This window comes from Hippichthys cyanospilos, chromosome 4, assembly GCF_059441005.1.
Source record: "Hippichthys cyanospilos isolate Australia breed blue-spotted pipefish chromosome 4, RoL_Hcya_1.0, whole genome shotgun sequence".
Classification (NCBI taxonomy): domain Eukaryota; kingdom Metazoa; phylum Chordata; class Actinopteri; order Syngnathiformes; family Syngnathidae; genus Hippichthys; species Hippichthys cyanospilos.
Genome location: NC_142372.1, coordinates 20,643,014 through 20,662,027, shown reverse-complemented (window position 1 = coordinate 20,662,027; position 19,014 = coordinate 20,643,014). Strand labels below are relative to the sequence as shown.

The window sequence follows — 19,014 nt, the reverse complement described above, 5'->3', positions numbered from 1 at the left end:
AATCAACGCTAATTATGGTATAAACATCGTACAAATAGAACAGAAAACAGCAAGTACCTTTACTCTATCCTTTCTTTTGTAAAATCGATGTGGTCCATCTTATGTCATTCACTGTTATCTTGTCCGACCATGCTAATAGTGCAGTGTGCATGTTGTGGGACACCCGTTGTTTGAATAATAATAACTGTTTGAAATATCATGTTTAAAAAACACAAATGTTGCCACAGTTACAAGAGTCGGCAATGTAAAACCAAATAATACAAAACAATTAAATAGCATTTTAACAGTTTTATTTGGTGATTGTGGGTGTGGCACGAGAAATAAATTGGGAGGTACTTCAGACATTTCGAATTTTTTAAACTATTTTCAATCATTTTTGTCCTAAATTTACTCAGAAACGGCATGTTTCAGTATTTTGCATATGGATTATTTAATACTTGATGGGCTGACTTCAAATATCCTCCCATTCTGAATGATCCATGAAGAAATAAAGGTGGACGATGCCGACTGGGAACTAGTACCTCCTTTGTTCCACTAGATGGCAGACGAATACAATTGGGGTCTACAGTAAACGTTTGATTTTAACTATTTTAAATATTTTTGTGTAGTGTGGTGACTGGAATAAACACTTGACAATTTTCTCATCGACAGTTAACAGTGGCGCTGTTTGACGACGGGAAGGTGTTTGTTGCGCGAACCAGGGAGTCCTGAGGTGACTCACAGATAAGTAAAGTTTGAAAGACGGGGGAAGATTCGGATTCGGAATCATTACCTCTAAGTCAAAACGTTGTCCGAACCACTAATGATGGCTTTGTGCCCCAATCATTACACAAAAAAGCTGCAATGACCAAAACACTGACCCGGCCCACAAATAAGTCGAAAGCCCCCTTTCTATGTGCATCTGGGTCGACTCCGATTTCGCGCAGTCCCCTTTAAAACGCCTTGCAGCCGAATTGCAGAGAAAGCCTATTGTCTTGGGTCCACCCATCTGTGGGGGTGGTTCTGCTCCGAAACTTAGTAAAGTTTTCAAGCTGTCACTGGCTGTGGGCAAGAGGCGGATGGAGCAACAGGCGTTTGTCAGCACAAAGGTAAAAACCGACAAACAACAAGCCCGACGCTGGGGAGACTTCAACAATCGCAGATAATTATGAGGCTTGAATTGCACTACTTAATTTAAGTGCGCGCTCGAACGCGGCGGCCAGGATGAAGCTCATTTGAACTGTCGTTTGGCATGGTGGTCGAGGCAATAAATGAATGCAAACTTCAGCTATCAGTGCTTCCAAAATGACCCTTTCGGACGGCGGGGCTCACACTGCGTGTGGAGTTTGTCTCATCCACTTCTTCGTGGCACTTGTGACAGTGCTGGACAACTGCAAATCCGGGCTGGGATTACCACGACAATCAGGTTAGTCAATTTCTCAAAAACATCCGACATATAATCACTATGGCAACAAGATGTTTATGTATGGATTTACCTCACGATACATCTCGAAACCAGCCAAACCAGCCGCCATTCTCACACAAAGGAACAGCTGTTCTGAGTGCAGAAATGAAAGATTCCCCCCAAAAAACGATAGAATATGTGCACTTGAGCAGAGTAGACCTAAAACTGCTCCAATGCTCACATGAGTGACTTTTCAATAAGAGATGGAATAGATAAGTAGATGCAAATTTGCGAGAGACGACTGTTATAAATACAAAAACTACAAAAATACCAAAATAAATAGTTAATAGAATTACTTAATGAGGGTCAGGGCGCTGTAGGTTCAAGTCCTGGCCCAAATGTGGAAATGGAGGATCTTGAGATTTGGGCAAGCCAAATGCCACAATACATCCAACTTCCCTATTCAATGGTCAGCGGTTAACATATCTACCTTGCATATCTGAGGTCCTGTGTTAGAGTCTTGGCTCTGGCCTTTCCGTTTGGAGTTTGCATTATTTTTTCCATTCTGTTCTCTGGCTTTTCCCCACTTTGCAAAAACATACATCTTAGTATAATAAAAACTCATTCAATACCAGGGACGTATTTTCAGGCTTTTTTTTTTTGTTTGTTTTTTTTTAAGAGTCCGGACATTTTACCTCAGGTACTTGGGTATTAAGTCGATACTAATGTACATTAAGGACATTCATTTCCAGATACTTAAGTATCAAATCGATACAAAGTATCTGGGATTCAATGTCCAAACTCTTAAAACAGGTGAAAGTATGTCTCTGGCATTGAATGAGTTAATACATTTAAACTGAGTTGTATTTTCCTCTTCATGGGACAAATTATTTTTCAAGGCCCTGTATTGCACTTCAGCGAATAAAAAAAAAAAAAAAAAAGACAGCAAAATTGAAATGAGACACTCTGGTTGATCACGTTGCTTAAATGACACGTTTGTCTGCTGGTTGCCCCAGAAACCAACATACAGTACTGGTATTCTTCCCATGGCGTGGTTGAATAACTCATCCTTTCCTCGTTCTCTTCCCACCATGTTTCCAACAGAGAGATTCCTCCAGGACCTTCCTCAGTATGAAGTGGTTCACCCCACTAGAGTGAATGTCAGAGGTCACTTCCTGTCCAACTTCCTGTCTCATCGTGCTGGCCGCGTACAGCGTCGCCATGCCTCAGGGGAGTCCGTGAACCAGGGGAGAGTCTTCTATCAGTTGTGGCATGCCGGCCACAGTTTGCACTTTAACTTGACCTCCAACCCTCACCTGCTGGCTCCAGGCTTCTTGACAGAGACTCGGTATGGTGGCCTTAAAGGGGGGAAGGTCCGCCCCCCTGGATCTGCCCACTGTCATTTTCTGGGTGAAGTGTGGGATGGGCCTACTGTCAAAGGAAGTGCAGCGATAAGTACCTGTGATGGACTGGTGAGTAATGCTCCAACTGCATGATCAAATTTACTTTTGCAGTCACTGGGCATTTTAAATGCTAAAAGTAATTCATCATCACTGCAACAGATGAAGGTACTTGAATAGTTTCATTTTGTTTTCCAATTTCAAGACTGTTTATCAAGCAGAAGTGGACTCTTCTCTTCACACTCTGACTTTTCGCTTTCAATTTATGCATTTCCTCACAAAGAATCTTTTCACACAAACGTAGAAGCATGGGGTGACTGAGAGCGATAATTGTACGAATAGACAGTAAGAATGCCCCAACGGTGTAAAAATAAAAGAGAAAAATGAAGTATAAAGTAGAATCCAAATCAATACGGAATATAGCAGGGCAAAGTGTGCAAAATAAGCAGAGACAATACATAAAAAAAAATCTGGAACAATGGAATGGTTGACTGCGTTAAGCAGAAGTGGTTTTATTGCTGTTAAATTGTTATTGGCTGGATAAGAACATGAATTTTCATTCCAGCATTGACACTGCATATTGAGCTGATGATTCCTTATCAAGTCTCTTATCAGTCTTCATTTGGGTGAAGGAATGAAATAATTTAAATGATATGCAATGTTGTTCCCCAAATATGTGATATGATAATACAAAAGATGTTTGGGATTATTGTATCCCTATAATGATATCATGATAATCCTTTGTTCTTTGTTCTTTTATTTATATATATATATATATATATATATATATATATATATATATATATATATATATATATATATATATATATATATATATATATATATTATATATATAACTATTTTTTAATCCTTCTATTTATTTATTTTAATTACTCACAATTTTTCTCTTCTTTTCACTACTTCTTAAATAATCTCATGTTTGAATTGCATGCAAATGTAAACATAAACAAGAGAGGCACTTTCGTTCGCTACAGGCTCATTTTTCAGCTGCAGCTAAGCTTGTTTCACACCGAACCTGTTAGCTGCGTTGGTGGATGTATTTTTTATGTATTTATTTATTTGGTGGGGGTTACAAGCTTTTGTTTCTGTTAACTGAAGGTGAAATGCCTATGTTGAGGTATTATGTTGTGTCTACTTGAATAGAAACACTCAAATGGAAATACTGGATGTCTACTTTTTATGAGATCTGGCAGAAAATCTGATCATTGCTTTTTGGGGACAAAGTTTATCAGTCCTTGAAAGGCATGACATGCAAGGAGAACATTTGTCTAGAATTCTTTGCCTCCATGACATGCCCGGCTTTTTTTTTTTTAAAGGTCACACTTGTTTGACAGTCCGCATCTATCGATGGTGTGTGGTGTATTTGGGACTTAAAGGGCCATAATGCACCTCCAATATCTCATTTCAAAATGATATATACACAAATATAATACGCAAAATATAAGAATAGGGTTTTGTTTGGCATTAAAGCGATATTCTGCATATTCAAGGATGATCGCCATAATAGCTTGAAAAAAACAGTTAAATTCATCTACTGAGATAAACCTCAAATCTTTACATGACTGTATTGCGATTCAGCACTGGTATCCACAAAGGTCTGTGTAGTTTAAAACATATCTTTATCCTACGTTTATTTTAGCCTGTCGCACACAAAAATAAATATAAATGACAATACTACCTTGAAATAAGGCCGGGTATCGGCCCCAAAGCGATACTTTGGTATCGATACTATTTAATGTTACCATTGTACGTTTTTTTGGTGTATCGGACATTCTAAATTGTCCTTAGGTGTGATTGGGTGCGTGAATGGTTGCTCGTCTCACTGTGCCCTGCAATTGGCTGGCTACTAGTTCTGGGTTGGATGGATGGATGGATGGATGCTTTTCTAACAGCTTTTTTTGAGTGCTTCTGACATCAATTTTGTGTGCTTGGAAAATCCCCATTATCCCCAAATAGCTTTTTTGTGTGTTGATTTGAAAGTAAGAAAAAGTCCCTGATCTTGGAGAGCTGATAATTCACCCTTAAATCTCCAGACAGGCTTGTTCAAGTTGTCCAACGAAGAGTTCTTCATCCAGCCTTTGGAAAAGCCACATGATGAGCCCTCGGAACAACAAGCCCATGCCGTCTTCAAACGCCATGCTCCCGTCCTATCATCCTGGAGTCCGGTACAGCCCACCTCAGGGAAACAAGCTGTTAATGGTTCCTGTGGAGTCAAAAGTTAGTGTCTTTTTTTCATTGTACACACATCATGGCAAATTATAGGGTGTCACAGAGGTGACTTTTTAACCCCCAACCCATCCCACTCCCAAATAAGAAAAAAAATGCCATCCCATTCCTTCCGAGAGTAAAAAAAAAAAAAAAAAAAAAAAATCTGTCCCGTCCACTGAAAACGGCTCCCATCATGTCATGCTCCATTTCAGTGGAGTGAGTGGACTCAAACAAGACTGTAATGTAGTCAGTCATCACAACTGTCTATTGTCTATTTGTTGCAGTTTTTGACACATTTTTTATCATCTATTAATAAGCCAGCTTGCTCACAAAGGAGAGACACCTGTCCTTTCCACTCGCAGATTTTTTTTTAAGAACATAACCCTCACGGTAAATGAGACCACTGTACATTTATTTTGATCCATTGGCAATCCAACAGCTAGAATGGAAGATGGAAGCAGATTTATTTTATCTGGTGTTCTAAACGAGAGGGACCAGATGGACCATTGATGGTAATTACAAAATATAGGTATAAAATTACTTTTCCGTCATCTTTTTTTGATAAATGTCAACTTTTATATGTTAGGTTAAATTTAGTCAATAAAGATTAATCCTGGGGATAATTTGACCCAACTCTGACTTTTAGATGTTTTTGATGCGTGATAAAGGAAAAGCATACCAAAAAAAAACAAAAAAAAACACTGGGAGTCAAAAATATTCCATCGATTGTCAAGACATGACGACGTTCAATATGCCGTCCTGCCGTACCCTCTGTAGGCATGCAAACGGAATGTGCAGAGGTACAGCCTGCAGATGTCAAATTTAGCTCATGTCAGGCTCATTTACTGCCATTCAAAATTGGAAATATTGTCCATTTTGAACATATTGAAAACAATGTTTTATCATGCATTTCCCCCGATTTGTGCATGAGTCCTTTCAACGGCAACTTGCGAACTGTTACGTTGTAACACCAAGAACTCGACAGTAGGAACAGAGGAAACGTCACACAAACAGAGTGCAAGAGAGATTTTTCTGGTGAGACCCCCAAACCACCGGGCAGGGGCACTAGCAGACAATTTATGACATTTGCAAGCTTTTCAATAGCTTCATTGAGTGGCTTAGCCCATAATCTCCAATAATGCAAAGTTCTTGATATGTATTTTGAGACTTGTAGTAGACAAATGGCTTTGATTAAAAAGCTAAATGTTGCAGGAAAGCTTTTATTTTGCTTCAGCAAAAAAAAAAAAGTCACTTTCACCCCGACTTTCCTTTTCCAGGCCATTCACAAATCACAACATCTCAAATGCTAACAAACAAACATTCTCAATACGCCTTCATTGAGAGATTAACAGAGGATAAAGGAGGAGGATAACAAAGGAGAAAAACTGCCTTTCGGCAAATTCGTGAGTGCCAAGCAGCAAAAATGTGGGGGCAGACCGTACTTTATCCGTACTTAATTATTTTTTCATTTGATTGTTGTATATTTATTGCCTAAATATTTATATATTTATGTAGTTATTATTCTCTGAAATTGGCTTGCAACTAGATGAGGGTGTGTGTAAAGATAGCTGGTAAATGCTACAGTGACCCCGCGCCTTAGGCAGATAGATGTTTGTTAATTTGCTCTTACTGTGATTATTACCGTATTTTCTGCACGATAAGGTGCACTAGATTATAAGGCGCACCTTCGATGTATGGTCCATTAAAAAAAAAAAAAAAAAAAAAAACGTATATAAAGCGCACTGGATTATAAGGCTCAGAATCAACACTACATGGAATAAAAGCTACAGTGGTGGCTGGGGCTGCATTTGCATTCTGTTATGTATCCACTAGATGGCGCACTGCATTATAACGCTCATCGTCAGATTTCTAAAAAATGTAAGACTTTTAGGTGCGCCTTGTAGTGCGGAAAATACGGTACTTAAAATTGTATTCTTGTAGATACCAGTGAGCTATCCAAGAATACTTACGTCATCTTGGCAAGAAGTCATCTTGCTAATTTTCCATCTAGATTCTCATAATTCCTTGGAAGAATTTGAGAGAAAGAGGGAATACTGGGAGCTGCGCCAGCACAGAAGAAAAAGAAGGCTCCGTCAACGCTCCATCAGCAAAGAGAAGTGGGTGGAAACACTAGTGGTGGCTGACCCTAAAATGGTAGAATACCACGGCAGCAAAGGTGTTGAAGGCTACATTCTTGCTGTAATGAACATTGTAAGTATGACATCATATTGTAATACTATTGTAAAATGATATTTTTGTGTTCCTAAAATAAATTGAGCTGCATCCATCACTTTACCCAGCTCATAGTGTTCAGCGTCGGGGGAAGCTGGAGTCTATCCCCTGCTGATTTAGGACAAGCGCTGGGGTTATCAGCTGTCAATTGGGGCTGCGAAAAATGTATTAGACTCCAGCTTGTGAGTGAGAGTCAGTATGACGTGGAGCTGAGGCGAGCAACCATTTGTCTGAATGAGTAAGCAGACTCTTGGCATTCATGCTAGATGGATGTTTTAGCCGCAGGTGAGCCAGCGTGTGTTTACGCGGTGCCAAAAGGAGAAGGAATATTTTAGCATTTGCAATTAAATGGCAAATGTGCATCCATGTTTGCCTCATTGTGCAACTGGGTTATGTAAGTCGAATAGCGCCATTGCAGCATACATATTAGTCATTACTACATATATATTTGAATTACAGAACTTACAGTAGTTTTTTTACACACATAGCTACATAATTTATTATATATATATATATATATATATATATATATATATATATATATATATATATATTTTTTTTTTTTTTTTTTTAATCTATAACTTACAGTACATGTAAATCTACAGTACCAGTCAGTTTGTCAATTTCAGTTTTGTTGTTGTTATTGAATTGTATATTAACCTTTAACTTTATGCTTTTTGTATGCTGGTTAGATCCACTTTCATGCACTGCACTTCTTGTGCTTGAGTTGTCGGGGGCATGTCTGTGTCAGACAGGATAGAGGATGTTTTATTTTGGTGTTATTTTCAAATTATTTGCTGAATGACAAAAGAAAACACCGCTATTTCTCCTTTGAAGGTTGCTGCAAGAACTCAAATATAGCTGGAGTAAATGGTTACAAGTGCATCTGGTAAGGTCAGTTAACCAAAATAAATGACTGAATTACTTTTTTTCTCCAATAATCTTTTCTGCCACAAAAAAATACAATTATTCTAAAAAAAAAAAAAAAAAGAAAAACAAAAAAACAACCAAAAAAATCGGGTTTTTTTTTTCTCTGAAATTATTCGAGCTTATTATTATTTATTTATTTATTTTAGATTTTCGAAACCGGCAGATCATTGATATGTGTCTCCTTTTATTTTATGAGAAAGCCTTGTGATATGGATGATGGCTTATGACTTAAAATGACTTTCAGTCACACCAGTGCTTTTTATTAGCTTGATGTTGGTACTGTAAGCTTATGATGAGGGAAAGATACAGTATTCATTCATTAGTAGGTTTATTGTTGAGGTTGTAGTATTATAATAACTGCAATACATTTGACTGTTTCTGATACTTTGTAATGTTCAATACCTCATTTTGGTATGAGAAGCACCAAATGTCAGAAGCATTTCCCAATATGATAGTTCATAATCATTAACATTTTGTGAACTCATTACCCCCTGACAGTCCCACTTAAAACTAATTAAACCAAGGAATTGTCACCCCTGTCTGTTCATTATTTGATCAAATTTTGAGCTATTTTGATGGAGAAGTGTACCATGTTTTTCAAGTTAGGTCTTTTCCCACAAATCGTTTTCCCTTTCTTGTGTCTGGTCTCAAGCCTTTTATATGCTAGACTTTTATAGTCGGAGTAATTACTACCTCCATGTTTGGGGTTAAGTAAACTCACTTCCTTTGCGCTATAGATGGACACCCACGTGATTTTGCCAAATGCTGCATGTTTGCTCTGACAGCGACTAATTAAACTACGGTCACAAGTCAGAATCTCAGGGACGGGAAGAGAATTCACTGACTGAGAAGCTTCTGGTTTTAAAGACAGTAATAGAGTGAGGAAGCTGTCATTAGCCTTTGATGCTTTCAACTAAGCTGCAAATGGATTGCGTTTATGAAAACAATCTTGCAGAGCATTAGAAGAGGCCGCTTTTACCCCTATCGTAACCATAAATTAATGCATAATCTTCCTCTGTGAGGCGTGTTTCCATAGTCTACCAAATGACACTGGTTTGGTTTCAGAAAAAGTTTGTTTTGTTCTTGCTGCTTGACTGTATGGCGTTAGTCATTAAACCCTAAACCTCTACTGTAAAAACAGAGTGGAAGCCAGACAAGAAGCAAATGTGCAGAAGAAGGATGCTGGGTGAATTCCAAGGGAACATTTAAATCTCAGGATGTCATGCTGATAAACAGCATGTGGCCCAGAGGCTGAAAATCAACAGCTGTGCTTATGAACTGGAACTCTTATTTGTATTTATGATAGAGTCAATGGAGGAAGCAAAAGAATTTGTTATTGCCTTTAAGGTGATGCAGCAGGGTTCCGTATTGGATCTTCTCTTATTTGCCATTTAGATATATCAATGACCGAGGTCTAAATTTGTCCAATGAAAATGTGCATTTGTGTCAGGGCGCGGCGTGGCAGGGAGGATAGCCGGTGTGATAGCGGGAGTGGTCGACCCGAACGCAGGGAGGCACCGAGACGGGGAATGCATGTAATAATCCATATTTATTTTTCGAAGTGCAGGCAGGAACGAATGCGGAAAAACAGAACGGCTAAGGGGGCTGGCGAAAGAGAAAAACCACTAGCGGACAGACTGGCATGGGGACAGGGCGTGAGGACGTGAGTGCGTGAGGTATAAGATAATGATCCCACACGAGCTGTAACAAAAACTCTGCTTAAATACACACCCAAACTGATGACCGACATACAACAGGTGGGGAGGAAACAATAAGCAGGGGAAGCGGATTGGTGGACACACGAGGGGCAGGAAAAGGCAGACAGGTGGACCAAATCAAAACTAACGCGGGGTGACATGGGCTTAACAGAAACTATGCAAACGAAAGAACAGAACCCCTCAAAATAAACCCACCACCCAAAATCCAACAAACCACGACACATTTCGACGCGGATGACTGTCATTTACTGCTCTGGATGAAACTCCATTTCGGAGAATGGAATTTCTGAAGAAAAAATTTCTCCTCTTATCTAAGTTGCATCAATTCAATTAAAACTTGTTCTGTGAATGTAAAAAGAGGCCTGAATGGACCCCCACAGGGTTCACACTCAAGGACACAAAAATAGAGGTTATTGATGACGCACTCGCTTTAAACCCACATTTAGAAAATTCAAGCAGCAGAAGGCTACACCTGTGGTTTTCTTTATTTATTTTTTTAACAATCTGCATTTTCTTGTGATGTAAATCAAGGATTGTGCTACTACAACTACTATATTCATATATTTGTGGCTTAATAACTCTTCTTTTTCACAATTATTTGTTTCTCTCAGTCCCCTCTGCTCATGCAGGCTTGTGTAAAAGAGCTTTCGTTTACGCCGCTCTTTATGCATGGAATATGCCTCAAAGGATGGAAGCGAATGTAATTTCTGTAAACACTTAAATCATAACTCAGAAGTTGTTGTTTAGCCAATTACCACAATGAGCTCTTGGTTTTCGTAACATGTTTGCATAATTCCGTCTTCAGTATGTCAGTATTTTATGTTTGTGATGTGTCTTTGCCATGTGCCTCCCTTGAAAATGAGCTTTTTAACATCAATGGGGTATTGAATGAATAAAAGGAATAGAAAAAGAAAGCAACAGGAATAATTATGAGAAAGCTGAACTGATTTTTCTAATATCGGGTTGTTACTAGCTGTTCAGCCACTTGACCAGCTTCACATGAAATAAGACATGATGAATCATTGCTCTTTTATAACTTGATGCACATAATAGATTTATATGGGAAATGAGGTGTTTTTCCATGAGCCTCTGAAGCTGGTTACAGCTATTAGTGTGCCTGTTCCATGATTTGACAGGTTCAGTGAACACGTAAGTGAAAGGAGATTTTCAGGTAGTGGTATTGCTTCATGATATGAGCAAGCGGCTCACCTGAGCAACATTTTAAAATCAGCTCAGTGATTGTTTGGCGTGCATGATAACGATATATACTATTACTTTATCCTCCAAGTATTTATATATGAATCATGACCATACTATGTCGGAGAATGAACCATTTCCGATTTGAAGCAGCGACCCTCAAGGTACACTTGATGCAATGATTGAACACCATGCAGCATAATCATGCTTTCAAGGCCATCATGGCAAAGTCTTCATTTCATCTTGACAGTGTAATGAGAAGACTTTACAACATTTCTGATTCCAGCAATGAAGAAGCTCACGTTCCATACCCGCTGAAAGACTCATGCATCCACACCCCCCTTTGAAGTAGTGTCCCCCCTGCGGACATTTGCCGTGCATGAAGAAAGTGTGTGAATATGTTTCATAAAACCCACTATACCTTTACTTCCCATGCCTAGTGATCTTGTAACTGTAGTATGGAGGTATAACAGTCTCTTTTGGGGCACAAACTTTATTTTCTTTTTAAACACATGGCAGAGTGCTTTCAGTGAGGCTCCAAGCGCTAAACTCATGCAGCAGGACTGAATGTGCTATAACTCCCCCTGCCCATTTCTGAATGCCATGTCTCTCTGCATTCTGCCGATACCCTTCCCCCGCCAGTGTTCCCTCTAAGTGTTCCCAGTTGCGCACAGCACTGCTCTGTTTGACCTGCGATTTGCTGGCGACCAGTTCAGGGAGTCCCCCGCCTACTACCCGAAGCCAGCTGAGATAGGCGGCTGCGACCCTTCTGAGGATGAGCGGCTATAGAATATGGATGGGTGGATGTTAATATAAATGTTAATAAAAAGACAGAAAGGGGCAGAGCAAAATGACATTAGACTGAGTCTGCAGTTTAAAAAGGTGAACTGAGTGAAAGTCTCTTTCAATTTTTACTGTTCTGCCACTGTTCTAGTCACACAGCAAGGATTTTTTTTCCCTTTGGCATATGTGGCAATTAAGGCTGCAAAAGGTGATAACTGCACTTCACCTTTCGACATTTGTGGCGCTGGTCTGTCATTAGCACGGTGACATTTGTGAAGAAAACGCTTAACAGTGTGCTTAATGGTGATCTGGCACTTTGATTGACACATTTCAGTGTTTCTGACATGCAATGATTGCTGATGTCGTTTGAAAATACCTCTGTAGACAAGTATTTATGGAGGGTGTTAGTTTGGATGACATCAGTAAGAGTGCCTTTACCTGAATTTGCCGTGCCAATTCTAGGGGGGGTTCAATCATTTTTGGATGATTAAAAAATTCACTGGCCTACTTTAGGTCGAACGATTTCTCAGTCAGCTGGTCTAAATTCAGATCTCTCTTTAGAATCAGTTCATGGGATGCATATTTGAAGAGTAGGTCGGATAAATTTGAGACAGTCAAAAGTTGCAGAGAACAACGATAACTTTCAATGATAGTAATGGGTGCTTTGGCTATTAAAATTTAAACACCCAAACACTCTAATTATTTAGGAATTGAAATGGTATGTGATAAGGATTCATGTATATGCTCGGAGACGTACATGAGAGCGCCGCCAGACCTGTCTTGTCGGATAGTTTGATAAACATTGTAACCAACATCCAACAAAAGTAATGGGTGCTTTGGTTATTACAATTTCAACAGCCAACAATTTTAATTGTGTAGAGATTGAAATGGAATGTAACTGTAGAGATGTACATGAGAACGCCAGCAGAACTTGTTGGTCAGTGTGTAAAACACTGTAACCAGCATAATGGTTGGCAGTGTAGGGAATGGTTGGTTTAAGCTAGGATTCTGGGATAACGACTTTGTCAGGAGTGGGTCTCGAGAACCAAATTTCTCGTCATCCAATTTCGGTACAAGGCTTCTGGCATTAAAATGCAAGAAGCCAAGTCTATTTCTCTTTTTGAAATCACATGACAGTTTTAATGGTGGCCATATAACTTCCACATTATATTTACTTGAATTTGTTTTTCTTTCAATAGTTCAGATTACATTACTTTTCCCTACAATAAACACCGCGCCATTGCAGGGTGTTACGTTCCACAACATCCCCACAAAAAATTAATTCCGTAATATGAATAAAAAAACTTTGGGATGTCGTTGTAGAAATTGTGACTGAAAATGTTTCGAGGTCTTCAAACACATTTTTAAAACAATAAAATCATGTTTGAACATGCATATTTTTAGAGATCAAGATAGAATGAAAAATGATAACAAAACAATATTGTACAAACCATATAACAATATGTACTGACAACATTGAAGAGGATGATGATGAAGCTGCAGTAATTCTTTCTTGGTAAAACTTTCTTGGTACAATATCTACAGTCAATTCCCAAATATACCATTTGACTTGTAAATGTTAAATGCGCTTCCATATATGTTCTGCTTACAGCCATTTAGCATGGCATCATTATACATGCACGGTACACCAAACTGGACTGCTCAAATAACAAATGCAAAATAAAAGAAAAGCAACAAATACTCAAAGGCCCCTGAAGCACAGAAATGAACATATTTCCCCAAACAATAAAAGCCTTTGGGACCAACTCAACAGGCTCTCTGTGTATCGTTGGCATAGAGACAAGTCCCAATCTTCACAAACTGCCTGGACCACAACACAGTCAAATGCAGGCATTATTCAATTTGCCTTATCCTGCAATGCGGCAGAAGTCCACTTTTACATTGTTAAGGTGAAATAATATATGCTGAAAAATTTCTAATTGGGAGGAAATTCTCAGAAAAAGGACATGCATGACAATTAGGCTATATTGTACATGCAAGACGATATATACACATATAGTATATGACTAATTATCTATCTATCTATCTATCTATCTATCTATCTATCTATCTATCTATCTATCTATCTATCTATCTATATCTGTCTGTGTCTGTCATCCATTAAACAAACTCAAGATTCATCAATTATTTTCTATTCATATTGTATATGCAAGACGATATATACACCTATAGTATATGACTAATTATCTATCTATCTGTCTATCTATCTATCTATATGTCTGTCTGTCTGTCTGTCTGTCTGTCTGTCTGTCTGTGTCTGTCTGTCTGTCTGTCTGTCTGTCTGTCTGTTAGTCATCCATCAAACAAACTCAAGATTCATCAATTATTTTCTATTCATTGTTGTTCAGGATTATTATGTGTCTTTAATATGTATTCAGATTCGTATATGTATATTAAAAAACATTACAAATGAGTCCTACAAATGTATTGCATTTCATCCTACTCCATTTTGTCAATTGTGAAAGAAAAAAAAATTCCACATCTGTTAATTCAATGCATGTTTCTTTTTCCAGGTAGCAGGTCTTTTTCAAGATCCAAGCATCGGAAATGCCATCAACATTGTTGTAGTTCGACTTATCTTGCTGGAGCAGGACGAGGTAAAATACTTTGTCTTGATTGTGAGTTTATTACAATGCTAAAGCTGATTGCCGTTCTTGCACAAGGTCTCCTCACTCCCTGCTCTATTGAATGGCCTTGACTGGCGGCTGCCTCAAGGTGAAAGACTGGTCAAATTTAGTCTTTTATGTTTCATTTTATTTTTAATGAGTAACTCAGTGGGCAAGATGATTGGCTTCCTGCAAGTTCTCCAATCAAAGCTGCTTGCCAGAAAGATGATTTGGGCTTGATTTTACACTGCAGCTCCAATTCCAATTTAATGGTGGCCACAGTACGGCTGGGTTTACCTCAATAGTATAACATGACAAGTTTTGGGAATTTGCGAGGAATTACTCCAATACAATCAACACTTGCACTTGGATAATATGTAACAGCTACACAAGCACAGTCAAAAATATTTGACCCCTGAAGCTCAGAACACGTTACCACTCACCTACCATGTTTAATTACCGGTAATTTTATTACGTTTTAAGGGTCTCTACATTCGATTTCAGCTACTTTTTTTCCCAACTTCCTTCAAGTGTTTGTTGAAAGAAGGGCCTAAAAATGGATGGTGCTAATCAATCAACTAATCAACTATTTCAGTACCTTAAGCAGACGATTTCAATTACTACAGTAAACAATACCTTAGTACACAATCAATTACTTTTGTACATAATAATTGATTACCTTAGTACTAATCACACAAAGTAATTGAATAATATAGGTGATCAGTACTAGATTAATGAATTACATTCCATTCATTTAATACCGACCAAATCACTTGAAAAAAAACTTTGAAAATACAGTATATGTATGAATAAGTAGCTGGGATTGAATGTCTGGACTCTTAAAAAAGACGTAAAAATATGTCTTTGGGATTGGATGAGTCAATTGTGAGCCGCTCATGGCTTACAGCATGAATTTAAATTCCCCTTGCACACTGAAGGTCAAATTATTTGTAGTTGATCAAACAAAAAAGCATGCTCAAATGTAACGTTGTCATGTATTTGGAGGAGCTGTGGAAGACAGTTGAGTATTGCAGTGAGCTGGTTAGAATATTCATGAAATTGTTGAGTCATTTCTAATAACCATTTTAATTTCGTACACGCCATAACTCTAAGGACAGTTTTAAACAATTGTTAGAGATGTTTTGCGGTTTTCGCTTGTCGTACCGCAAATGCTTTTGGCTTGTCCTTTAGGTGCTTACTTCTCAATGGACTTTTTTAACGCCTGTAGAGCGTTAGTGAGGGGGATTCAAGAAGTTCTGGTATAATTTGGCTGAAACAACATGATTATTGCAACTTGTCCATCAAATGCAACATGTGTTTTTCCTCTCCCCCGTGACCAACTAGTCATTATGGTACATTTTCTTTGTAGCCTTGACCTTTTTTAATGTTCCATTTCCTACAATCTGTTCCGTTTTGACATTTGACAGGAAGACCTAAAAATCACACATCATGCCGACAACAGCTTAAATAGCTTCTGCAAGTGGCAGAAACGACTCAACATGAAGGGGGACGACCATCCTCTGCATCACGATGTAGCCGTTCTCCTCACCAGGTAAATAAAAGCTGGACTAGATATGAAGGTGAACTTCAGTGGCCATGAAATGACCAGAAGCCCCATTTTATATGATGGGAAAACTCTTACAGAAGCAGATATGAAAGTTGAAAGTTGTGCAGTAAAATGACTTCAGGCCGTCGTAGGTTGTGGATGAAAGGTGTGATGACACTCCGGAAGTCTGTTAGATGGTTATGTTGTGGCTCTCTGTGGCTGTTTGAAGTATCCCTTTTCGCTCTCTTTCACAGCAAAATTAGCGACAACTCAATCTTCTTCCCTCACTACTTCATCTCCTTTGCTAGATGAAACATTGCAGTGTCTCACTTCTTCTGCCAATTTATTCCTAACCTTATTTGTTTCAGAATTTTTAACTCAAATCAAAATGGCTAACATGAGCCATAAACTGATGACAAATACAAGCAAATTCTACATATAATTATGAAGGGACTATTAAGACTCCCACAGAGCACATGTTTGGTAAAGAACAAGAAGTTTAACCCTTTCACTACAGATCTAAAATATACAGAATCAACCAACTAATTGTTTTTACAATGAAATACTCTCAAAATGTTATAATAGAAGCTGAAACAGCTCAAAAATGTATAAGACATAACCAACTTTTCAACAATATCCAGAAGCTGTTCAAAATTAGGAAAGGGTGTGGTTATAATTTAAGGGCTAATTAAAAAAAAAAAAAACACATTGAAAATAAGAACAAATATTAAGAAAATGCATGTATATGTTTAAGGGGTCAATTTATTGAATGGCTATGAAATAGAACTGAAAACATTTACATACATCTATGGCTGTGTTCAAAAAGAGCTTTAAAAATATTGTACGTTATTTGAAAAGTACAGAAGCTCATGGATAAACTGAGTAAGATCTTGTATAAAAGTTTGAGTTACATGTGAAAAATAAGATACACTGTATGTTTGTGTTAGTATGTATGTTTATATGTACAGTATACGCATCTTTATGAATATATACATACAGTATAAGAATATATATTTCTATGGAATATATACACAACTGTTGCATGAATTACATTAGCTTATTTATTGCTTAATATTATTTATTATTTAGTCATTAACAGAATAGAAGGAGGGGGACTAGATAGGTTTTATACATCTTCTTACTTCGTTTTGAAAATATACAGCAAATCTCGTTGAACTGAACATATACTGACAATTCCTTTCCTTCTTTTTTGTGTTTTTCTGTTCTCACATTTGTTTGAAATGTGTTTATTATATATATATATATATATATATATATATATATATATATATATATATATATATATATATATATATATATATATATATGTTCTATAAATCAATCAAATCATACAATATATTTCCACAGTACTAGAGCATTATTTCACAAGAAATTAGCCAACGTAATCGATAGATTTGACGGCTTTGACTTGTTGTGTATGGGAAAAGTTGTTAAGTGCCACCAGAATCGTATGTACCTATCCCTTCCCCCTGATTGTTTGGGTGCCCAGCCCCACCAGCTGTATGTGGCGGTGGAATTATTTAAAGCCAACAATAAAATAATAATCATAGTTACAACAATCATTATCGTCATCACAACTAGAAAATGACATTTCCGGAGTATTTTTGTTTGAAGGCTGCAGTGCTGATATAAAAAAAAAAAAAAACAACAAACATGGACTGAACTTGAATGAGCTGAATATATTGCAATTAGAATGGTTTGAACCTGTCACCATATGTGGAAACTAGAGGAGATTATCTATTTCTTTCTATTTTGGGCTTTAGAACATTTGCATTTAAATGACATGGTTTGAATGATCTGAACATTGTGAAGTTGAAATAGATTGAATCACTCAAGGAATGTCGAACGAGAAGTGAGTACAATCATACTATTTGATTCATGCCAAATGAAAAGTGTTGTTGCAAAAATTAAAAATCAGAAGTTAATCTGCCACATAAAGAGTTATCTTAAAACTGTACATTATTAAATACATTGTTATGGTAGTGTAGTTTGAACATACTAAATGGCATATACTGTAAATTACTTTACACTCTTAGCAGTAAGGGTTCCTAAAAGGGTAAAGCTTCTAACCAGAACCGGTTGTTCCTGAGAAAAGAAAAAAATTGGGGAGAGAAAAAAAAAAGACTCTCCCAGTGTTCTTTGCAAGACTGATGATTACTATAAAAACATATTTATAAGAGAGCGTTTTTTGTGGGCTGTTGAAAACATGGCATTTAAAGATCCCCACTCTCAACTTTTCATAAGCATGTTTCAGTATTTTTAATGCAAACTTTATCACAACTCCCCTTATCAAATAATTGTACTCGGTCTACCACAGAATTCAAAGTATTTTCCTTAATTTCATCTCTTCTAGTAATAGTCGTAGTAAATGGATGAATCACTTGAGCAGGGAAGCAAGACGAGGTTCTCCACACTCCAAACAAACACCCACAAGGGCGGTTCGTCTGTACTGACCGACTGCCATCATCTATACCGACAACATTTAATGACGGACTAAGACCAATGGAACATTTCATTTGGTCTGTCATTCTGATCCGTTGTTGCAATCGTCACCACCTTCTGAGAAATGTTTACATTGCCATATGCTAAACGGCAGGGGTGTTCACCAGTACTGATGGACTGTTGGCGTTTTGCCGATGGACCTCAGAATAATGAACGACTACTGTTCAAAATCAAATCATATCAAATCAAGTTCATTGGTATAGCCCTTAGTCATCGAAGTCTCAAAGGGCTTCGCGGGTGAAGAGAAGTCATACGGAGACTTCTTTTCATTGTGAATACAACAGCGTCACCTGATTGATTGATTGATTGAATGTTTGTTTCCTTTTAGGCTTTTTTGTAGACACAAGCAATAGAGTTTGGACAGATAGTGACGTGTGCCGTTGTTCAACAAGAATGTTTTGGTAACTATTCAAAGAAATCCTACATCATTATCTGTGTCTCCATT

At 37.7% G+C, this 19,014-nt stretch overlaps 1 protein-coding gene across 1 annotated transcript in view; it reads left to right on the top strand.

The window, feature by feature from the left end:
- The first annotated feature begins 1,284 nt into the window (after positions 1-1,284).
- adamts7 (ADAM metallopeptidase with thrombospondin type 1 motif 7) overlaps positions 1,285-19,014 on the top strand; it is a 66,960-nt gene continuing 49,230 nt past the window's right edge. The window contains exons 1-6 of the mRNA XM_088413655.1: positions 1,285-1,405; positions 2,489-2,856; positions 4,839-5,022; positions 7,025-7,224; positions 14,408-14,491; positions 15,928-16,052. Coding sequence (XP_088269781.1) covers positions 1,285-1,405; positions 2,489-2,856; positions 4,839-5,022; positions 7,025-7,224; positions 14,408-14,491; positions 15,928-16,052 — 1,082 coding nt within the window. The remainder of the gene's footprint in view (positions 1,406-2,488; positions 2,857-4,838; positions 5,023-7,024; positions 7,225-14,407; positions 14,492-15,927; positions 16,053-19,014) is intronic.